This window comes from Arachis hypogaea, chromosome 2 (genome assembly GCF_003086295.3).
Source record: "Arachis hypogaea cultivar Tifrunner chromosome 2, arahy.Tifrunner.gnm2.J5K5, whole genome shotgun sequence".
NCBI classification, from domain to species: domain Eukaryota; kingdom Viridiplantae; phylum Streptophyta; class Magnoliopsida; order Fabales; family Fabaceae; genus Arachis; species Arachis hypogaea.
Genome location: NC_092037.1, coordinates 72,874,040 through 72,899,022, shown reverse-complemented (window position 1 = coordinate 72,899,022; position 24,983 = coordinate 72,874,040). Strand labels below are relative to the sequence as shown.

The window sequence follows — 24,983 nt, the reverse complement described above, 5'->3', positions numbered from 1 at the left end:
CTGTGACATAGAGGATTCCATATTTCCTTGTTCTCTTCTCTTTCTTATGAGCAGGAGCAGAGACAAAAGCATTCTTGTTGAGGCTGATCCCGAACCTGAAAGGACCTTGAAGCGAAAGCTAAGAGAAGCTAAAGCACAACTCTCTGTAGAGGACCTAACCAAATTCTTCAAAGAAGAAGAACTCATGGCAGCCGAAAACAAAAACAATGCCAACAATGCAAGGAAGGTGCTGGGTGACTTTACTGCACCTACTCCCGACTTCTATGGGAGAAGCATCTCTATCCCTGCCATTGGAGCAAACAACTTTGAGCTTAAGCCTCAATTAGTTTCTCTAATGCAACAGAATTGCAAGTTCCATGGACTTCCATTGGAAGATCCTCATCAGTTTTTAGCTGAGTTCTTGCAAATCTGTGACACTGTCAAGACTAATGGGGTTGACCCTGAGGTCTACAGACTTATGCTATTCCCTTTTGCTGTAAGAGACAGAGCTAGAACATGGTTGGACTCTCAACCTAGAGAAAGCCTGGACTCTTGGGAAAAGCTAGTCAATGCCTTCTTGGCAAAGTTCTTTCCACCTCAAAAATTGAGTAAGCTTAGAGTGGAAGTCCAAACCTTCAGACAGAAGGAAGGAGAATCCCTCTATGAAGCTTGGGAAAGATACAAACAATTAATCAGAAAGTGTCCTTCTGATATGCTTTCTGAATGGAGCATCATAGGTATTTTCTATGATGGTCTCTCTGAACTATCCAAAATGTCTTTGGATAGCTCTGCTGGAGGCTCTCTTCATCTGAAGAAGACGCCTACAGAAGCTCAAGAGCTGATTGAAATGGTTGCAAATAACCAATTCATGTACACTTCTGAAAGGAATCCTGTGAACAATGGGACTAGTCAGAAGAAAGGAGTTCTTGAGATTGACACTCTGAATGCCATATTGGCTCAGAACAAAATATTGACTCAACAAGTCAATATGATTTCTCAAAGTCTGTCTGGAATGCAAAATGCACCAAGCAGTACTAAGGAAGCTTCATCTGAGGAAGAAGCTTATGATCCTGAGAACCCTTCAATGGAAGAGGTGAATTACATGGGAGAACCCTATGGAAACACCTATAATCCTTCATGGAGAAATCATCCAAATTTTTCATGGAAGGATCAACAGAGACCTCAACAAGGTTTCAACAATAATAATGGTGGAAGAAACAGGTTTAGCAATAGCAAACCTTTTCCATCGTCTTCTCAGCAACAGACAGAGAGTTCTAAGCAGAATACCTCTGACTTAGCAACCATGGTCTCTGATCTGATCAAAACCACTCAAAGTTTCATGACTGAAACAAGGTCCTCCATTAGAAACTTGGAGGCACAAGTGGGTCAGCTGAGCAAGAAAATTACTGAACTCCCTCCTAGTACTCTCCCAAGCAATACAGAAGAAAATCCAAAAGGAGAGTGCAAAGCCATCAACATGGCCGAATTTTGGGAGGAAGAAGAGGCAGTGAACGCCACTGAGGAAGACCTCAATGGACGTCCACTGGCCTCCAATGAGTTCCCCAATGAGGAACCATGGGAATCTGAGGCTCAAAATGCGACCATAGAGATTCCATTGAACTTACTTCTGCCATTCATGAGCTCTGATGAGTATTCTTCCTCTGAAGAGGATGAGTATGTCACTGAAGAGCAAGTTGCTAAATACCTTGGAGCAATCATGAAGCTAAATGACAAGTTATTTGGAAATGAGACTTGGGAGGATGAACCCCCTTTGCTCACCAAAGAACTGGATGACTTGTCTAGGCAGAAACTGCCTCAAAAGAGACAGGATCCTGGGAAGTTTTCAATACCTTGTACCATAGGCACCATGACCTTCAAGAAGGCCTTGTGTGACTTAGGGTCAAGTGTAAACCTCATGCCTCTCTCTGTAATGGAGAAACTAGGGATCTTTGAGGTGCAAGCTGCAAAAATCTCACTAGAGATGGCAGACAATTCAAGAAAACAAGCCTATGGACTTGTAGAGGATATTCTAGTAAAAGTTGAAGACCATTACATCCCTACTGATTTCATAGTCCTAGAGACTGGGAAGTGCATGGATGAGTCCATCATCCTTGGCAGACCCTTCCTAGCCACAACAAAGGCTGTGATTGATGTTGATAGAGGAGAATTGATCATTCAAGTGAATGAAGAATCCCTTGTGTTTAAGGCTCAAGGATATCCCTCTGTCACCATGGAGAGGAAGCATGAAGAGCTTCTCTCAAAACAGAGCCAAACAGAGCCCCCACAGTCAAACTCTAAGTTTGGTGTTGGGAGGCCACAACCAACTTCTAAGTTTGGTGTTGAACCCCCACATTCAAACTCTAAGTTTGGTGTTGGGAGGTTCCAACATAGCTCTGAGCATTTCTGAGACTCCATGAGAGTCCTCTGTCAAGCTAATGACATTAAAGAAGCGCTTGTTGGGAGGCAACCCAATGTTTTATAATTAACTATTTTCTTTTGTTATTTTATGTTTTTTGTAGGTTGATGATCATGAGAAGTCACAAAATCAATGAAAAGAGCAAAAACAGAATGAAAAACAGGAAGAAAAACAGCACACCCTGGAGGACACACCAACTGGCGTTTAAACGCCAGTAAGGTTAGCAGATGGGCGTTTAACGCCCAGTCTGGCACCATTCTGGGCGTTTAACGCCAGAAAGGGGCACCAGACTGGCGTTAAACGCCAGAAAAGGGCAAGAAGCTGGCGTTAAACGCCAGAAATGGGCACCAGCCCGGCGTTTAACGCCAGAAATGGCTAAAAACGCAATTTTGCTTGCCATTTGGTGTAGGGATGACTTTTCCTTGACACCTCAGGATCTGTGGACCCCACAGGATCCCCACCTACCCCACCACTCTCTCTCTTCTTCCCCCACTCACCAATCACCTCAACACCTCTTCCCCAAACACCCTTCACCTATCAAATCCCATCTTTCTCTTCACCACTCACATCCATCCTTCATAAAACCCCACCTACCTCACCATTCAAATTCAAACCACTTCCCCACCCAAACCCACCCTCACTTGGCCGAAAATCACCCTTCCCCTCTCCTATATAAACCCATCTTCACTCCTTCATTTTCACACAACCTAAACACCACTTCTCCCCCTTTTTGGCCGAACACAAAGCCACTCCCTTCTTCCTCATTTCTTCTTCTTCTACTCTCTTCTTTCTTCTTTTGCTCGAGGACGAGCAAACCTTTTAAGTTTGGTGTGGTAAAAGCATTGCTTTTTATTTTTCCATAACCATTTATGGCATCCAAGGCCGGAGAAACCTCTAGAAAGAGGAAAGGGAAGGAAAAAGCTTCCACCTCCGAGTCATGGGAGATGGAAAGATTCATCTCAAGGGTGCATCAAGACCACTTCTATGAAGTTGTGGCCTTGAAGAAGGTGATCCCCGAGGTCCCTTTTTCACTCAAAAAGAGTGAATATCCGGAGATCCGAAGAAGAGGTTGGGAAGTTCTTACCAACCCCATTCAACAAGTCGGAATCTTAATGGTTCAAGAGTTCTATGCCAATGCATGGATCACCAAGAACCATGATCAAAGTGTGAACCCGGATCCAAAGAATTATCTTACTATGGTTTGGGGGAAATACTTGGATTTTAGTCCGGAAAATGTAAGGTTGGCATTCAACTTGCCTATGATGCAAGGAGATGAACATCCTTACACTAGAAGGGTCAACTTTGATCAAAGGTTGGACCAAGTCCTCACAGTCATATGTGAAGAGGGCGCTCAATGGAAGAGAAACTCAAGAGGGAAGCCGATTCAACTGAAAAGGCATGACCTCAAGCCCATCACTAAGAAAAGGATGGAGCAAGCATGAGGAAATTCCTCCTCATAAAATCCCTGAGATGCCTCAAGGGATGCACTTTCCTCCACAAAACTATTGGGAGCAACTAAACACCTCCCTAGGAGAATTGAGTCCAACATGGGACAACTAAGGGTGGAGCACCAAGAACATTCCATCCTCCTCCATGAGATAAGAGAAGATCAAAGAACCATGAGAGAGGAACAACAAAGACAAGGAAGAGACATTGAGGAGCTCAAGCACTCCATAGGACCTTCAAGAGGAAGAAAGAGCCGCCATCACTAAGGTGGACCCGTTCCTTAATTTCCTTGTTCATTATTTGTCTGTTTTTCGAAAATTATTGCTTATGTTTATCTATGTTTGTGTCTTATGATCGTTAGTGTCTTAGTGTCTATGCCTTAAAGTTATGAATGTCCTATGAATCCATCACCTTTCTTAAATAAAAATAAAAAAAATTGTTCTTAATTGAGAAAGAAAAAGAATTGCATGAATTTTGAATTTTATAACAGTTTAATTATTTTGATGTGGTGGCAATATTTTTGTCTTCTGAATGTATGCTTAAACAGTGCATATGTCTTTTGAATTTGTGGTTCATGAATGTTGGCTCTTGAAAGAATGATGAAAAAGGAGACATGTTACTGAGGATCTGAAAAATCATTAAAATGATTCTTGAAGCAAGAAAAAGCAATGAAAAAAAAAGAAAATTTCGAAAAAAAAGAGGGGAAAGAAAAAAAATTCAAAAAAATAGAGAAAAGAAAGAAATAAAGTTGTGATCCAAGGCAAAAAGAGTGTGCTTAAGAACTCTGGACACCTCTAGTTGGGGACTCTAGCAAAGCTGAGTCACAATCTGAAAAGGGTTCACCCAATTATGTGTCTGTGGCATGTATGTATCCGGTGGTAATACTGGAAGACAGAGTGCTTTGGGCCACGGCCAAGACTCAATAAGTAGCTATGTTCAAGAATCATCATACTTAACTAGGAGAATCAATAACACTATCTGGATTCTGAGTTCCTAAAGAAGCCAATCATTCTGAATTTCAAAGGATAGAGTGAGATGCCAAAACTGTTCAGAGGCAAAAAGCTAAAAGCCCCGCTCATCTAATTAATACTGATCTTCATAGATGTTTTTGGAATTCATTGCATATTCTATTATTTTTATCTTATTTGATTCTCAGTTGCTTGAGGACAAGCAACAATTTAAGTTTGGTGTTGTGATGAGCGGATAATTTGTACGCTCTTTGGCATTGTTTTTAGTATGTTTTTAGTATGATCTAGTTGGTTTTTAGTATATTTTTATTAGTTTTTAGTTAAAATTCACTTTTCTGGGCTTTACTATGAGTTTGTGTGTTTTTCTGTGATTTCAGGTATTTTCTGGCTGAAATTGAGGGACCTGAGCAAAAATCTGATTCAGAGACCAAAAAGGACTGCAGATGCTGTTGGATTCTGACCTCCCTGCACTCGAAGTGGATTTTCTGGAGCTACAGAAGCCCAATTGGCGCGCTCTCAACGGCGTTGGAAAGTAGACATCCTGGGCTTTCCAGAAATATATGATAGTCCATACTTTGCCCAAGATTTGATGGCCCAAACCGGCGTTCAAAGTCACCCTCAGAAATCACAGCGTTAAACGCCGGAACTGGCACCAAAATGGGAGTTAAACGCCCAAACTGGCATAAAAGCTGGCGTTTAACTCCAAGAAGAGTCTCTACACGAAAATGCTTCAATGCTCAGCCCAAGCACACACCAAGTGGGCCCGGAAGTGGATTTTTATGTCATTTACTCATCTCTGTACACCCTAGGCTACTAGTTTTCTATAAGTAGGACCTTTTACTATTGTATTTAAAAAAATCTTTTGATCACTTTAGATCTCTAGATCATCTTTGGACATCTAGTTCTTAGATCATTGGGAGGCTGGCCATTCGGCCATGCCTAGACCTTGTTCTTATGTATTTTCAACGGTGGAGTTTCTACACACCATAGATTAAGGTGTGGAGCTCTGCTGTACCTCGAGTATTAATGCAATTACTATTGTTCTTCTATTCAATTCCGCTTGTTCTTGTTCTAAGATATCACTTGTTCTTCAACTTGATGAATGTGATGACCCGTGACACTCATCATCATTCTCACCTATGAACGTGTGACTGACAACCACCTCCGTTCTACCTTCGATTGGGTGAATATCTCTTGGATTCCTGATACACGATGCATGGTTGATCGCCTGACAACCGAGTGCTCGCCTGACAAACGAGCCAGCCATTCCGTGAGATCAGAGTCTTCGTGGTATAGGCTAGAACTGATGGCGGCATTCAAGAGAATCCGGAAGGTCTAACCTTGTCTGTGGTATTCTGAGTAGGATTCAATGATTGAATGACTGTGACGTGCTTCAAACTCCTGAGGGCGGGGCGTTAGTGACAGACGCAAAAGAATCACTGGATTCTATTCCGGCCTGATTGAGAACCGAGAGATGGATAGTCGTGCCGTGACAGGGTGCGTTGAACATTTCCACTGAGAGGATGGGAGGTAGCCACTGACAACGGTGAAACCCTTGCTTAAGCTTGCCATGGAAAGGAGTAAGAAGGATTGGATGAAGACAGTAGGAAAGCAGAGAGACGGAAGGGAAGGCATCTTCATACGCTTATCTGAAGTTCCTACCAATGAATTACATAAGTATCTCTATCTTTATCTTTATGTTTTATGCGTATATCACCCCATATCCATTTGAGTTTGCCTGACTGAGATTTACAAGGTGACCATAGCTTGCTTCATACCAACAATCTCTGTGGAATCGACCCTTACTCGCGTAAGGTTTATTACTTGGACGACCCAGTACACTTGCTGGTTAGTTGTGCGAAGTTGTGTTTATGCCATGGTATTGAACACCAAGTTTTTGGTTTCATCACCGGGGATTATTTGAGTTGTGAAAAGTAGTGATCACAATTTCGTGCACCAGGAGATCAGGAGATACAATGGCAAGCACACGTGCACCGTGGGCATGATTTCACAAGATCATGCCAAGTTGGACTCGGACACAATTACAGATGCCATTAGGCCGTTGGTTGAAGCAGACCCCTCGATAAAGGTGAAGTCTGTTATTGCAGAAGTCCAAGGCAGGTTCAACTACACTGTGAGTTACCGAAATGCTTGGTTGGCAAAGCAGAAAGCTGTCGCAAAAGTTTTCGGTGATTGGGAAGTTTCTTACCAGACTCTGCCAGTATGGTTGAAAGCAATGACAGTGAAGATGCCAAGGTCTCATGTTCAAATTAAAACACTCCCCGTTTATCGTGAGAGTGAGGAGAATCTGGGTGTAAGAGTTCTGCACCGCGTTTTTTGGAGCTTCTATCCGTGTATTGTAGCATTCAGACACTGCAAGCCACTGGTGCAAGTTGATGGCACGCACCTGTACGAAAAATATAAAGGTGCACTTCTGGTAGCGGTTGCACAAGATGGGAATCAACACATTGTGCCTATTGCATTTGCGATTGTCGAGGGCGAGACAGCAGACGCATGGGAGTTTTTCCTAACCAATTTGCGGAGATATGTTGTTACCATTGATGGTGTGGGTATTATTTCAGACCGCCATACCTCCATCGACGCTGCAATAGCTCGCAGTAACGGTGCATGGTCACCACCAAGGGCGTGGCACATGTACTGCACCAGGCACATCGGGTCCAACTTCTTAAGGAGGTTCAAGGCTCCATATTTACATAAAATCGTAGTGAACACAGGTATTTCAACTCACTATTATGGTTCTATTCATAGTAAATTTCTGGCATCTACTTATGATTAAATGGTTTGTTCTACAGGCTATTCTAGGACGGAGCAGGAGTACAACAAAAACTAACAAAGGCTTGAAGAGCGGGGTGAGGCATATACTCAATGGTGCGATGAGATCGGTGTTGAGAGATGGGTGTTGGCATTCGATGGTGGTCATCATTGGGGACATATGACGACAAACTTGGTAGAGTGCATAAATTCTGTCCTGAAGGGTTCACGCAACCTTCCTGTGACTGCCCTTGTCCGGTCAACTTTCTATCGGCTGAATGAGTTGTTTACTCGGAAGAGTACCGAGGCTCATGAGCGTCTCCGCAACGGATTCACATATTCAGAATTTGCGACGTAGAGAGTTGAAGAAAGCTTCCGACGTGTAGGAAACATTGTGGTCAACCGGTTCGACAGGCGCAACGAGATGTTTGAGGTTCACGAGATGCAAGATGGTTCCATTTACACAGTTAACCTTGCGCAACGACACTGCCACTGTGGCCATTTCCAGGTCGAGCGACTCCCATGTCGCCACGTGCTTGCATGTTGCGCCAACCAGCGTCTTGATTGGCAGGTGTACGTGCACGACGTGTACAAGATGTCTGAAATTTGCAAGGTATACAGAGGCGAGTTTGTTCCTATGGGTGACCCATCTACATGGGATAGATATGAAGGAGCGAAGGTGATTGCCAATTGGACATTGAGGCGCGCAACGAAAGGAAGACCAAAGTCAACCCGCTACTTAAATGAGATGGAGCGCAACAATCTGTACAGGTGCGCCAGACTGGCTGCCCCCCAACTGTATGATGATATCCGGTGGAAATCCCGAAGTAGCGGTAGAAACTCCGAGTTTAATGAAGTGGTCGACTTATCCGTAAACACAATTGTTCCAAACACGCAGAAAATGTGCGCCCGGACGTACCGCTCAACCGACTCTTGAGTATCACACGACTCGCTATCTCTGCACCGCCGGACCCATGCAATATTAACCTTCCCCAACACGTGATCTTGCGGACCGAGCTCCTGACCAAAACACGCAATGCAGTTCTCCACCAAAAACTGGTGACTGCTATCTGATCTACCCATAACGGCCTCCCCATTAATCGGGAGACCAAAAATATAGGCCACATCTTCCAGCGTCACCGTGACTTCACCGACCGGAAGATGAAATGTGTGAGTCTCCGGCCGCCAGCGTTCTACCAAGGCACTCAGTAGTGCAGAATGACCTCTCATTTCGCCTACTCGAGAAACGTGTTGAAACCCAGTAAACTCCAGTGCCGCTGCAGCTACTTCGTTAAAGGTATCGGACGGATCGAGTTTTCTAAACAACAAATTCTTATTAACCTGCAAAAAAAACGATAATTATTAAATTCTAAATAATATCAGTTAATAATAATAATAATAATAATAATAATAATAATAATAATAATAATAATAATAATAATAATAATAATAATAATAATAATAATAATAATAATAATATCAAAACAGCAACTATACAATATTTATTTACCATTTATTATCACAACATAATAATAAATATTATACATTTCTATAATAACTAATAATCATAATAATAAACCTAATAATAATAATAATAATAATAATAATAATAATAATAATAATAAAACCGGTAACTAAACGACATTATTACCATTATTATCTTAAAAATTAATAATAAATTATTAAAAAATAATAATTTATTTATCATTTTTCAAAAATAATAATAAACATTATATAGACTAAACAATATTATTACTATTATTATCTTAAAAATTAATTATAAATATTAAAAAATATTTATTTAATTTTTATTATTAAAAATTAATTATAATACTATACAGTATTTTATAATAATAATAATAATAATAATAATAATAATAATAATAATAATAATAATAATAATAATAATAATAATAATAATAATAATAATAATAATAATAATAATAATAATAATAATAATAATAATAATAATAATAATAATAATAATAATAATAATAATAATAATAATAATAACGGTAACTAAAAATAATTAAATATTATTTATTTTTTCTTTCAAAAACATAACAACCATTCTTCTTATTAAACTGTATTATATAATCTAAGTACTCATAAAATTTAAACAGTATTATATGATCCAATATTATATGATCCAAGTACTCATAAACATTATTTTTATTAAACATTATTCTCATAAAATTTTTTTAAAAAAATTAACTTACCCATTGAGGATGATCTAAGTACTTAATAATGTGATCTTCAGTTTAGTAAAATCTTGAACCATTTTTTATTTGATAACCAAATGAAGCTACGCTTTTCACTCTTCTTCTTCTTCCTACAACCCTTCCTCACACAACAACACTCTTCACTCTTCACTCACATAACACTTACTCTTCGGTAACTCTCTCCAGTAAACTTACTCTGCGATAGTGCGATTTGCATTTTAAACACTCCCACAACAATCTTCTCTAACACGTAGCACGCATGCAACTGGAAACGCTACAAAACGCAACCCACATTTGGCTGTGTAAGTCTGACAAACGCAACCTGCGTTTTGCTTAGCCCTATGCTGGTCAACATTGCCCCTCTCAGCATGCAGGCCACGTTTCGTTTCCTGATTTCGTTGCCCAGTCCAATCGTGTCCTGCGTTTTGCAGGTATGCAGATTTTTGTTTTTTACGCCACTGCAAAACGTTACCTGCATTTTGCATGTCTCTGAATCACCTAGGTCCACATTAATGGAAAACTTACCATGCATCCATATTCAAAGTTATCATCATTATTCTCTCCGTAACTAAATTAATTTTCGTATATATCTCAAATATATTCATATATTTTATTTCTTTTTTTGTTTTCAAAATTTTCCCTACTTAAAAAAATGTTTGAATAGCCCAAAATATCTAATAACAAAAATAAAATATAAACTTCCTTTCATATTCAAAGGCCGAAAATCCAAAGTCCAGCATTATAAAAATGTGTCTCACAAAGCCCAAAAATTCCAACAAAAATAAAACAAAATTAAAGCATTATCAGCCTCCCCTAATAAACCAACTATCTACACTTCTACAGCATATCTGCATTCATAGTCAGTGGCTGTCTTCGCGTCCACCACTCGCGTCAGAATCCAAGCTACTCCACGTGAGTTCCTCACCTGAGGGAAAAAAAATGTGTTTCCTCATGCTATCACTCACCAAATTAGGGTTATGACACTTCAAGTAACTATCTACTACTCCAAGCTTAAATTTCGTAATCCTATATATTCCTATTATAATTTTTGATATTATTATTTATATAAAAATAAAATATATTTATAATTATGTGAGGCATAGTTAGTTTTGGTTGTGACAGTTAATGTCCCTTTCATCCATCTTGTGATCATTTCAAGTGCAGCTTTTGGTTGATCCATTGGCAGTTCGGCACCATGTGCCCTGCTTCATTTACCTGTTTTGTTTATTACAAAACACACAAACATTGTTCTTTCAGAATTGTTGTTGAACCTTAGCAAATTTTAATTAGAATTGTTGTTGAATCTGGTGCTTGTTGTTATTGTATTTGGTTTTTTAGAATTGTTGCTGAATCTGATAATATCATTGAGTTGAATTTTGTTGCTGGATAACAGAGTTAAATACTTGAATAGTTGAATTTGTTGTTGAATTTGCTGGATAATAGAGAAAATATACTATGCAGAATCCTTGGTGGATTCTATTGCAGATGAAAGCTTTTTTAGGCCTGAATATAAACTAAACTGAATTCTGTGGGAGTTCTGTGATAACATCTTGCACTTCATTATTGAACATTGTTCTAGTGTAAAATTTGGAATTAAGCAGCATGGGAAAATTGCATTTTGAGCCTGCAACTCAGTTGGATCTAATAGGCATTCTCAAACTTAAAATTAGAAGAATGTTTAAATGAATTGTTTCAAGTCCTCTGTTGATATCCATAACAAGACCAATTTTGCCTACATTTGATGGGTTGTGTTGCTTTAAAAACATTTGAATGTTTCATTTTAAAATGACAAATATACTCAAAATGTTGAATGAGATAAGCTCATTTTTCATTTATGGAAAATCTACATCAACTTGAATACATATATTCTACCAAGAAGCTTTGCTTTGCTTTTATTTTTATAATTTATATTTTTATTTAATTATAACCGGGTTAATCGAGTGAACTAATGACTCATCGGTTGAACCAATGACCTAGTAATTCTGTTCTTGAACTTGTTCAGTTGATAATTTGCTAAATTGTTGGGCTGCTGTTGTTTTGATTTGCCAAATTAATAGGTTGCTGCGATATAATTTTGCTGGATTTTCTATTCTTGTTGTTTATTTGCAAATTGTTGTTGTGTATTGTTGTCTTTGAGTTGCTGTGTTGTTCTTCTAATTTGCTAAATTGAAATTGTTGTGATTTTTGAGATTGGGATTATCCTTGTTTCTTGTTTCTTAAGGTTAGTTCATAAGAAATTTCTTCAGGTTAGTTTATATTTGGTTGGTTGGTTAAGTTTGTTTCAAAGATGGAAATATCTTGATGTTAATTACTTTGTGTGCTTAGGTTTTTAATTATGCTTTTGGTACTATCATCATGGAGAACATTAGTAGGGGATCAAGTAGTACTTCTACTTTATTAGCATATAAGCATCTAATTTGGCTCAGATGGGACAATAGCTGCTTAATTAGATTAGAGTTAGTATTATGATTATTAATTTTCACTCTCATCAACAATGAGATTAGAGTTAGATTCAAAATATATTTAAATAAATACCTTAGTTATTTAATTTTTGAGTTTGTATTTTGATCAAATCATAAGATTTTGATAACATTTCATGTAGTGCTTTAAATTTAGAAGACGTTTTAAGATTTATATTAGATTATAATTATGTTTTAGGGTATTTATTTATATTTTTTATTATTTTATTATAAAACGAATTTTTCGGTTGAACTACGGTTGAACCGGTTGGACTAGTAAACCAGTAATTAGAGCGGTTCGATGATTGGTCTGGTTTTCAGAACCTTGGTTACAATTGTTTTGCTATGATGCTATTGAATACCTTTTTATACACTACGCACACCGCCTTGTCCATCAAGTGATAGCTTTTACCTCCTTTGTGGTCTCTTGGTCGAATCTAATCTTATGTCATCAAAATTAGCCAGGAAGCTTAATGTAGCAGTAATCACAATTACTTCTAGGCTATCTCTATCTTTCTTTTTTGATGCCCTTCCAAGCTTGTATCGTTCTTGTTGGCATTCCCTCCCATGCTTCTCTTACTGTTTCTATCAGCAAGTTTTAGTGCAAACAGATTTGTATGTTTATTATTCTTAGTATTAATAAATAGTTATTGAGCAGAAGAGGGAACCATCGATGTTCACCAATGACCAGAGACAACAAGAGCGAACTGGAAAATATGGAAGTCCTAGATTTCAATACCTTCAGGTGCTTCTCTCATCATCTTTTTCTTTTCAACTTCTGTTGCTTTTATTATTATAACAGCAACAACGACGGCAAAACAAAAACAAATAATAATCATGTACAACTATTTTAGACACAAGTATTTTCGTTGATAGATGACACTTGTTTCAGGAACTGGTGTCTCAGTTTCAGAACACAACTGATGAAGGTATAATTTTTTTTCATTTATTTTTAGATGTTTTATTTGATAATTTAGTAATGTTTGAAACACTCTTTTCAACTGCATTTGTAAAGACACATTTGTCTTCTAGAGTTCTAGATTGCTGAAACTTTTTCATATTCTTTTTCCCACCTTAACAGAAACAAAAGAGAGGATTCTGGCAAATTTGGCCAACTTCGCTTATGATCCTTACAATTATAACTTGTTGCGACAGGTATGGAGCCAAAGAATTGTATATTTTGTACTTTGTAACTTTCTTTAATATCGATGCATGCATTGTTCCGTTTGTAACTTCTGTTTTACCCAATTTGACACATGAGCAGCTTAATGTTTTGGAACTCTTCCTGGACTGCATGACTGAACCCAATGAAAAACTTGTAGACTTTGGTGTTGGAGGCATCTGCAATTCTTGTGCTGGTAAAATGCTAGTTGTTTTGCTCCTGTTTTGTAAACTTCTATTTTAAAGAATTTTATTCATGATAACAGCCTTTTGAATTGATTTATTTATTTTAGATCAGGCAAATGTTGCAGTTGTAAGTAAGTTTGGTGGCATACCTCTTATCATTCAATGTCTATCAAGCCCAGTCAGGAACACTGTAAGGATAAGAAACTTTCTTGAGTTTGTTTTGCTTGACCACCTCATGATTTTGTTTTGGCTCTTTAGTTCAACTTGTGAATGCTATAAGCCAAAGGGACATGTAAAGCGAGAATCTTAAAATTGTTTTTGACACAATAATCTTTCCCCTAGTTTATGTTATATATGAGCATGATTCATATTTGTTACTCTATCTTTGAAATTTAGGCTCTCTTATTGTCTTCTGTGTATCAGAAGAAATAACTTTGAATGAATTTTCATAGGATGTTAGATTCTCTAGAATGTATATACCTTTATACCTGTTAAACTTGCTTACTAATAACTTGTTCTCAAAATTACCTAGTAACTGCTGAGTAAATCATGTATCTTTATTGACCTTTACATTCTTAATTTTCTTCATATTATGATTCAATGTATCACTGAGTAATTACCGTTTGATATTTAGGTAAATTATGCACTTGGAGCACTTTATTATGTGTGTAATGAATCTAACAAGGAAGAGATTTTAAAGCCAGAAGTTGTTGATGCCATCAAGAGGTATGCAGCAGCTGAAGAAGTTAGTGCAAGCTTCAGTAATCTAGCTAAAGCTTTCCTAGACAAACATCTATCTGAGAACTAGAGTTTACTATTCAATATCAGAGAGACTATCCTGTATAAGGTTATTTTCTGACTTATAACTTAATTATTCTACAATGCTCACTTCGGTTTAAGTTCAATTAGCATTTATTCAAATTATATGGTCTTGTGATCAACATTATTTACTTGATAACAGTTGAGATTTTGAAAGGAAAGGAAAAGAAGGGAATGGCTTGAAATATTGGGTTTAGTGGGATATAAAGTAAAGTGTTAGACAAATAATGTTAAAAGAGAAGTGGGCTATACGGTATATTGTTGGGGTTTGAAAATCCCTACTCTCTCACTCTGACAAAAAAAAAAAAAAATAAATAAATAAATAAATAAAAGAAAATAAAAGAGAAAATAAAAGAAAGAAGTAAATAAGGAGAAAGGATAGTGGGTATGAATTTCTGGATCCTTTTATTTTTGGAATGGTTCGGCTGTAGAAGGCTGGGTATAGGCCGAAATGATTAAAACATATATTACTCATGTTTTATTGAGACCCATTGCATGCAAAGAAAAAATGAATTTAGCATTTGAAATTAATTTATATATAACCAGGAATAGTTGACACAATTTTTGGAATAAATTTACTTAGATGAAATTCCAATATATCAATTGTAAACATGAGAAAATAAAATTAAGCTATGAATGCTTAAAAAATTCAAATTGTTTACGATTTGAACATAAAAAGTCAGTTAATGTAGTAATTAATAGATAGCATAGTTGGTAACTTTTTTTCTATTATTTAATAGATGAATAATATTTATTCCTTGTGTCAATATTTATTTTTCAGTAAAAAAAATTAATAATTTCATTCATATATAGAAAAATATGGTTCAATTTGGTAATTAAGTAATTGATATTTCAGCACTTTGGATTATTCAGCTCACCTGTGAGCTCATGAGAGGTTGAATTTCTTTCTCTTTTGCTTAAATTAATATTTTTTCATCTTATTTTGGGTTACATCCTCGGTAACTATGTTATTTTTCAGCACATTCTATCTATATGTACAGCCCACATTGTGCCAACTAGATCAATACCAAAAAAATCATCAAACTAGCCAAATATCCCAAAAAAAAGCCCACTTTACTAATAACGATTAAACACTTCAGATTAGTCATAACTAACCACTACAATTAGGGAATGAATGTTCTCGATTGTTAAAAAAAAAAATTGAGTATAAAGTGTGATCTCTAATCCTTCATTGTTCTCTCTCATTTATTTTTGGTCTCACTTATAAAATAAATAGTAAAAAATCACACTTTACTCTCTCAATTGTTTAAAAAAATTGATAGGATCAATTTTCCTACAATTTCAAAACATCCACAGTAATGTGTCTGTCATAGCAGGTTCTGCTGTGTCCCCACTTCTGCAGTTCCCACACGTGGCCACATAGCAAAATGCCACCATACTTTCATCACATGAAAAAGCAACTTAGCTTCATCACCAGAGCACAACCCCCTAAAATTAAAACATATCAAAAATATTAAAAATATAATTGAAACAAATTTAACAGAAATTATTTTCTATATGGAGAAAGTAATGATGTTTTCTTCAAATATTGAGGTTTGGGGTGATTTTCAGAATTGTGGAGCCATTAAAATGCTGGCCAACACGAAGATCCCATGTTGTTCACCACGCAGCTTGCGTGCTGACGTGTTGTCCATGTAAGGGGGCAAAAGATAAGAGACAAGAGGCAACCATACATACTTAGCTTAACCTTATTCCATGTAAGAGACAATCATACATACTCAACTCATCAAGCGAAGGTGTCTTCATCCAAGGATCACGTAGGCCAACCATGCAGCACGCATGATGCGAGTTGAGGACGCTACGACACGTGCATGCCACCAAGGCAGCACGCAGGTTGCGTGTTGGTGGCGCTCCGCCATCTGGCCACCATGCAGCAGCACGCGAGTTGCGTGTTGATGTCGCTGTGCCACTTGTCTAGCATGCAGCAGCACGCGGGATGCGTGTTGTCCCGTGTCGGCATGCAGGAGGCAGGCCTCCCTCCGGGAACAAGCGTTATTAATGGTGGGAGGGGAGGTTGGTAGCGTGTCCGTCTATATTAAGAGGGTGGTGGAGCTCATTGCTCATGTATTATTGGGAGGTGGTGGAGTTGGAGATTTAAGGTTGCCTTTCATTGTTGAGGGAGATGAGGGTGGGGTTTTCGCTCATTGAGACTTAGGATTTTGAATTAGTTTTAAGGTTGAGAGTGAGATTAGAATACTCAAAATGATACGTAATTATATGTCTCTTGAAGATCATGTGGTCAATTATTTAGGACATCCAAATTATGCAAATTTGTATTTTTGTTTAATGTACTAGTATTTACTTGGTTAACATTAATTTAGTAGTTTATTATTATTTATTTGGGTATTATTATTCTAAGTGTAGTGTTAAATATTAATATAAATTATAATTAATGTTAATTTTTTTCAAAATTAATATATATTTATTATTATTTATTAGAATATGGTATTTTATATTTTGTAAACATATATTTTGCTAGCCAATAATATATAGTTATATGTTATAGTGAAACTAACAAAAAATATAAATGTGAGTAATAAGAAGTTATCAATTTATTCATATTGCTATTTATTAAATTAATTTCTTTTGTGGTTGAACTTTATCAGGTTAATAGGAATCTTTTGTCCCGTAAGCTTGACCAATCAGAGACGTGGCATCCGGATGTTGAGCAATCTTTACGGACCACCGGATTTTACCAGCTCTTGAGAATTGTGTGATCAGAGGACATTCCGCGATGCTAGCTGCTCTTGTGGAAAGGTGGCGGCCGGAGACACATATGTTTGTAATGCCAGTGGTGAGGTTACAGTGACACTGGAGGACGTGTTATACATATTCACCTACCAATCGACGGAGAGGTTGTAACTGGTTGGACCAATAGCAGTCATGACTTCTTTATCACGCAGAGCCTTGCAATATTCAGCAGCGAACCCCAAGTGAGCAGTTCCTCCAAGAATTACATAAATCTTTCATGAGTTCGCCATATTAGAGACACACACCCTTTGGACACATGGGAGTTTGTTATGCGCTATGTTAGGTGTCACATCTTCTGTCTGCTGGGTACCACACTCTTCATGGATAAGTTGACGGCATATGCCCACTCAAAGTATCTACCACTGCTCCAAAACTTTTATCAGATTGGCAGTTACAGTTGGGGATCAGTTTGTCTAACGCACCTTTATAGGTCACTGTGTCGTGCATCACGGTACGACTGTAAGGAAATGGATAGCCCACTTGATTTGTTGTTTGCTTGGGTGTGGGAGCGTATGCCGTGTAATGGATAGCCCACTTGATTTGTTGTTTGCTTGGGTGTGGGAGCGTATGCCGTGGCTGGCGCCGATTCCCCGACACCGGCTTGTGCCGGCTGAGATACCGGTGGCACGTAGGAAACCATCATTATTTTATTAGAATTTAACGTGTATGTTATTTATGGATTACTGGCAAGATTTAATTCAAACTATGTGAATAATTTTCTATGTTGCAGATAGAGTCATCATCCACGGGTCCAAAAATTGGTGAGATATGACTCAAGTGCGTCTATTAGGCACGCAATTGACTTTATGGAGGAGGTGAGTATGGGTTTAGAGGTTTGTTGTTATGATTTACAGTATTATTAATAATCTAATGCTCCTCGAATCATTTTGCAGTTTGTCGTATGTCGACATCATCATTCTTGCAGACCTATACACACACCTTAATGTTTGTGACACGGTGGGGCCATTGGTGTCGTTCGAGTGTGTCGAATGGCTTCCTGCGGACCGAGTGGTTTGCCAATACGGATATGCACAGTCCCCCCTCTGGCAATACAAGCCATACCAGTTGACACGCACTGCATTACTCTTCGGGGAGTACAGCACCATGACTAGCACGGGATTCATGACGAATGGATACAACAATGGGGTAACCACTGCAACAGTCATCTGCGAGATCGGGGTTTACGACCAATTTTCGACTTCACCCCGTCTGCCGATTACCGGAGTTTGTACTGTGGATCATACAAAATGTACTTAAGGCTGTCGGCATTCATTCATTAGAACCCACCATAGTATCCATCGCAGCAGCTACCTCAGCAGCCACCGCCTCAGCCTTATGCAGTGTTTCAGCCATTTTCGTATCATCGCTCATGGCCATCTCATAGGCTGATGAGTCCATATTTGATGATATATTTTGACTCAAATTGGATGGATTCTAGCACATGAACTCACACTTAAGCACTCAAATAGCATACTTTTGTATTATCTCCCTAATTTGGACATAAATGTGGAAACATGCTCTTTTGCACTTATTTTGACTAATTTTATTCCGTTTACCTTCCATTCGATACCTTGATGTTATTTGTGAGTGATTTTAGATGAATAAGGTAGAAATGGCTTGGTGGGAATGGAAGAGGAGCATGCATTTGGGAGAAAGCATGAAGAAAACAAAGGAGGAGAGCTCAGCCATACGTGCGTGCGCACAAGAATGCGTGCGTGCGCACAAGAATGCGTGCGTACGTACAGAAGGAATCAGCATGCGTGCGTGCGCACAACTACCCGTGCGTACGCACAAGAACCCAAGCAGAGCGAATCCAGAGCATCGCAAAAGTGTGCGTGCGCACAACCATCTTTGCGTACGCACAAGTGGAAATTTGGTGAAGTGTGCGGACGCACACACCTATGCGTCCGCACAGGTCCTAGTGCGTGCCTTCATTAAAAATGCACGTGCACTCGCGATTTAAGGCTCTTTTTGGCCCATTTCTGAAGGCCTGAGGCTGGTTCAAGAGGCTATATTAAGGAGGCAACAACACATAGCAAAGAGAGCCTTCTTAGAAGAGGAAAAACACATTTTAGGAGTAGTTTTAGGGTAGTTAGCTTAGGTTTTTTCTCTAGTTCATTAGGGTTTTAATTAGGTTTTCAATGTAGAATTTTATAGTTCAAGTCTTGCTTTTGGATTTTTGCAATTTACATTGTAAGTATTTCTTTAATTGTCTCTTTCAATTACATTACTTGTTCTACACTTTCTTATATTTCCATTTCTCTTGTCAATATTTATTTTGCCTTGCAATTTTGGATTTCTAGTTATTTAATTTGATGTTTGATGGCTTTTATATGTTTGTTGAGTTGTTTTTATTGCTTTTGATCATTTATGGTTCATAGCTTTCATTAATTTACCAATTTTGCCATGTTTTATGATTATGCCCATTAGGTGTTTGATGAAATGCCAATCTTAGTTTTGGAGTAATTTCCATTCGGGCTCGCAGACACTCCCCTATTCTCAATAGCACAACCATCTCTTGGGGACTACGATATCATCCATCGATTCCTTGATAGCGGTGGTCCTGGTCTTGATGATGCCTACATCCCAACCATCCCATCATAGCAGTCCGCGCAACCCCACCAGGAATCGGTCGACGGTTCGTCTCATTGACACCATCCACCAGCCATACCTGATAGTCGAGCTAGTGTATGCATCGATTCGCAAATTCGAATCGATCGGAGTCGTATGAATGCATCACAGTAGGGTCCGATCGGTCTGGACTTGAATGAGCCATCACAGGAGCATGTTGGCGAGTATATCCCCGGTCCTTTGACCTCGACAGGTGGGTCAGGTCCAATAAAAGGACAGGCAGATGGAGGTCGGTCCGTTCTGACAGAGGGACAGGGAGTTGTTCGGGGCCATCAGTACAACTTACAGATAGATGTTCATCCACCGACTAAGTTTACACCGAGTGTAACTTGGAGTGATCCTGTGAGATCCTGAGAGATCGTTCCCATAGAACACGCGTGCCTCCCGTTGTATCTCCGAATCTCCTAACAGGCTTTCTTTTGTATCAAGCTGGCTTGGATAAGCCAGTCGTACCCACGTCTGTAAGTCTTGCACTTTACATAGAATGTCTATGGCTCGGATTCGTAAACAACGTAATCGACTCCTTTGGAGATAGTGTAACTACGAATTGCCGCAATGACTGATTTTTTTGAACTGTATTCCATTCCAATCTTAAACTCCCCATCCTCAGGATTAACAACATCTATAAGAAAACAAATTTATCGTTCATTGATCCACTAAAACAAAATCAAGTAAACATACTACCCATTGCTCACGTACCTATGTTTGCATATTCGGAAAACTCCGGTGCATGCAGGGCGTCAAGATCCAAGCTACGCATAAAGGGTGGAATGTCCATCGGTTGACTAACTGCGGATGGAACCACTAAAGTTTCTGCCACAGCCTCACTTCCCCCATCTCATCCTCATCACCGGCTTCGTACATAGTTTCGAACTCATCATCGCTATCATCGTTCATTCCTAAGTACGCCTCAACTTTGTCACCTTACACATCTAAGTCATGTTGAACCACATCTACAACAATATGCTCAAACTCAACGTACAACTCAATCCTCGGGTGTTGCACCTGATTTTGCTAGTGAATACGAAACATCCACTGAATACTTATTTCGTCGACTATTGGCATAACCTCAAACTGTATTAGGCCGCCAAAAATGACAACCAGACTCCTGTAGAGAATGTTGGTCACCCTCTTTACAATATCAGCCTCTATGCTTTAACAAAGCCTATACTGTAGTTCCGTGAATGTTATAGTGCACAGAACGACAAATGAAAACATATTTTCACACGCAAAGCTCACACCCACATACGTATTTCGTACGACCTCACCGTTGTGGTAAACCACTATATTTGCTGTGCCCTCCATCGTACCGACCCTGGAGGAAAACACTTCTCTCAAAATGAAGCAAAATGGTTACGAACTTTGCTTTTTATAGGCAGAAGACTCACCTCGCAGGCTACGTGTTGCTAAATCATCCAACCAACATCCGCCACGTGTGCAGCATGCAACCTGCGAGTTGCCTGCCACGTAGGAATCACGCCTCATGCGTGTTCATGGATGGCCGCGACGTGTCAACACACAACTTACGTGTTGTTTTAGATATTTGGACACGTGTTCAACACATGGGCTGTGTGCTCTGTCAGCACGTTACTTGCGTGTTAGGTCTGCACCTCTGCAATATCCATATACCTGTATATACACCAAAACGTCCATTTCCAGAAAAAGCACATCTTTTTTTCCTATTTAAATTATTTAGCCTAAATTTAACATTAAAAATATTTTTAAAATTTTTAAAAAACATCAAAGATAATATATACTTTATCATATATATTGTTTATCCAATGGTTGTTATTTATTAATTCTATTACATGAATATTATATGAGTATCATTGTATTACTTTTTTGAAATCGAAATTTACTTTTGAATTTGATACCTGCTATATCTAAATTTATTGTGTATGGCCAATTATCTAAATCAATCTTTTACCGATTTTTATACATAAGACTTAGATTAAATACTCTACCAATTTAAGAACTTTAGATATTATTGTTTCAAGATACTCCATTTAGGAGTGGCAATATACATCATATCCACAGGTATCCAACCCGACCCAATCCGATAAGATAGAATTGCTAACCCGATGGGCAGCAGATAGGGTTTTTGTGCAGGTCAGATAGGGTGTGGGTTGGATTAAAAACCCTATCCGACCAATCCGCATTTTATATATGTATATGTTATATACTTATATAAAAATATTTTTCAGGTGGATGTTGAATCAAGGACTTCTCACTATATACAAAAGATCTTTAGCCATTAAAAGAAGATCATTAATTGATAATTTAATATTTTTTATTACATAAAATCAGTTTTATTTTAAATTATCAATAAGTTATATAATAATATTGCATCTTTTTTGTAATCAGCATGTACAGTCGAGTACCCGGGAAGATAAGAACGAGTAGAGTTAAGGTTGAAATATTCTCAATCCACGGGTAGGATTAGATTAGATCCAAATCCTACCCTACCCATTGTCACACCTAGTCTCCACCAACTAAGAACTTTAGACATTATCCTGATCTCCTTAAAAAAGACTCAGATTAGTCCAAAGTTCAACCTAAGAACCTTAGATATAATTTTCTTAAGTATTCTCAATCTAAGTCTTGATTCAGATTGATTACCCCACCAATCAAAAGAGTTAAGATATTATCTCGACTTTTTAGGAAAAACTTATATATGACTATAATCTAATCTAAAAAATTTAGATATATATTTTTTTGAATCTTTTCAGGACTAAGGATCATTTAATCATTAAATAATCTGAAGTTTAAATACTCATAGTGTAAACCAACTAAAGATGTTCCCAACTTTTATAATTGAGTTTATAATTTTTCTTTTTGGTGTTTTGAGATAGCTTTAAGATGTTATTTAAGAGATCAAAATATATCTTAGATGTACAAGAGAACTTATGAGAACAAGTCACTACAGTATGTGCAAGAGGATAATAGAGTATGTGAGCTCAACAACTTCAGATCAGAGTTCAATTCTACTTTTGAGATATTGCGACATAATTTATACAACACAAAACAATGCATTATCAGATTCTACGAAGGTAACCTATAACCACTAAAGTTCCAATTATCCAAGTATCTTCACCACTCAAAAGATAAATACAATTTGAAACTACTTATGCCGCAATGCCAATACTTGAAAAGAAGATTTTTTAATATTATTCCTGAATTGTTTCACTTAGAGAGTGATTACAGAATAATATAAAGATTATTTATAACCTAATTAAGGAAAGAAATAATAGGTAATAAAAGCTATTCAAAACAAATCTGCACCAAATCTGTCCTAATATAAACAAATCTATACTAATTATAGAATAATTACAACACTCCCCCTCAAGCTGGTAAATGTATATCTATCATTCCCAGTTTGCAAGTAAGGTCTTTTAAGTGTTATGTGGGAAGTCCCTTAGTGAACATATCTGCCAATTGGAGTCTTGAAGGGATGTACTTGGTGGCTATAAGACCATTGTCCAATTTCTCCTTAATGAAATGTTGGTCTATTTCTACATGCTTTGTTCGGTCATGTTGTATTGGATTGTGTGCAATACTAATGGCAGACTTATTATCACAAACCAGTTCTGTAGGAGCTTCATACTTTACTTTGAGGTCATCGAGTACGATCTTCATCCATAATAATTTGCAAATCCCTTGGGCCATGGCTCTAAATTCCGCCTCTGCACTTGATCTTGCAACTACATTTTGCTTCTTGCTCCTCCATGTCACCAAGTTTTCACCCAAGAACATGCAATATCCTGAGGTGGATCTCCTATCAATAATTAATACAGCGTAGTCAGCATCAATATATACTTTAATGAATAAAATCCCTTCCTTTTTGAATAGCAATCGTTTCCCTGGAAAGGCTTTTAAGTACTGAATAATCCTATTTATAGCCTGAAAATGTCTCTCTCTTGGATCATGCATGAATTGACTAACCACACTAACTGCATAGGCTATGTCAGGCCTGGTGTGTGATAAGTAGATGAGTTTTTCCACAAACCTCTGGTATTGTGTCTTCTCCACCTTTGGGCTTTCTTCATCATTTTCAATTCTATGATTTTGCTCTATAGACACTCCAGTGATCTTACAATCCAACTTACCAATCTCTTTGAGGAGATATAGGATATATTTTCTTTGGAAAATAAAAATGCCTTGTCTAGAGTAAGCAACCTCTATCCCAAGGAAGTACTTTAACTTTCCAAGATCCTTCATCTCAAACTGAGTGGCTAACTTTTCTTTCAAAGTCTGTTTTTCTAACTCATCATCATTTTCAATAATCATATCATCTACATAGACCAAGAGTAGAGTGAGTTTGCCTTCCTATGAATGTTTTATAAACATAGTATGATCACCTTGGCTTTGTCGATACCCTAAAGATATCATAGCTTGAGTAAATCTTCTAAACTAGGCACGAGGTGACTGTTTAAGACCATACAAAGCCTTTTTTAGTCTGCATACCTTATTTCCTTCACTAGTGATACCATATCCTGATAGAATCTCCATGTACACTTCTTCTTCCAGACTTCCATGCAAGAAGGCATTTTTAACATAAAATTGATGAATCTCCCAACCAAAGTGTGCTGCTAAGGAAAGGATAATTCTGACGATATTCATTTTTTCCATCGGAGCAAATGTCTCCTCGTAATCGATCCCATAGGTTTGGGTATATCCTTTTGCAACCAACCTTGCTTTATACCTGTCCAGTGTGCCATTAGATTGATATTTAACTGTGTATATCCACCTACAACCCACTGTTTTCTTATCTGTTGGTCTCTCTACAATCTCCCAAGTCTTGTTCCTTTTTAATGCACCCATTTCTTCATTCATAGCTCGAACCCAGTTCTCATTTTTTAAGGCTTCTTGTACTGATGTAGCGATGTTGACAAAATCAATAGCTGAAAGGAAATTTTGGTACTGTACAGAAATATTTTTGGTGGATACAAATTTGGAAATAGGATATTTGGCACAAGATCTTTTTTCTTTTCTCATGGCAATAGGTAAATCATCTAGGTTGGTTGCACAAATGGTATTTAAAATGTCAAGAGTCTCAAGAGTATGAGGTCTTACCTCCGGTTCAGACGAATGAAGTTGCTGTTTGACCAGGATGGTTTCTTGCTGCCTTCGCTGATATTGTTTTCCAAAAAAC

General features: G+C 37.8%; 1 protein-coding gene and 1 non-coding gene across 6 annotated transcripts; one reads left to right on the top strand and one right to left on the bottom strand.

The window, feature by feature from the left end:
• Positions 1 to 589: 589 nt before the first annotated feature.
• On the bottom strand, positions 590 to 697 carry LOC112766787 (small nucleolar RNA R71). Its single transcript, XR_003184553.1, has one exon. It is a non-coding gene; the product is annotated as a small nucleolar RNA R71 (small nucleolar RNA).
• Positions 698 to 10,550: 9,853 nt separating this feature from the next.
• LOC112747956 (uncharacterized) lies at positions 10,551 to 19,470 on the top strand. Of its 5 annotated transcripts, XR_011873289.1 has the most exons (10): positions 10,619 to 10,792; positions 12,921 to 13,007; positions 13,155 to 13,191; positions 13,344 to 13,417; positions 13,527 to 13,620; positions 13,717 to 13,799; positions 14,244 to 14,456; positions 17,056 to 17,828; positions 17,931 to 18,015; positions 18,094 to 19,470. XR_011873289.1 is itself a non-coding variant. In XM_025796174.3 (7 exons), exons 1-7 carry the CDS (start codon positions 10,551 to 10,553, stop codon positions 14,415 to 14,417), a joined length of 714 nt encoding a protein of 237 aa, XP_025651959.2. In that variant the 3' UTR covers positions 14,418 to 14,533. The 5 variants fall into 5 exon arrangements, 3 of the variants coding, with proteins under 3 accessions (XP_025651959.2, XP_025651954.1, XP_072074962.1); XR_011873291.1 differs by having other exon boundaries at positions 10,601 to 10,715; positions 17,056 to 18,015; XM_025796174.3 differs by lacking the exons at positions 17,056 to 17,828; positions 17,931 to 18,015; positions 18,094 to 19,470 and having other exon boundaries at positions 10,551 to 10,715; positions 14,244 to 14,533.
• Positions 19,471 to 24,983: the final 5,513 nt, after the last annotated feature.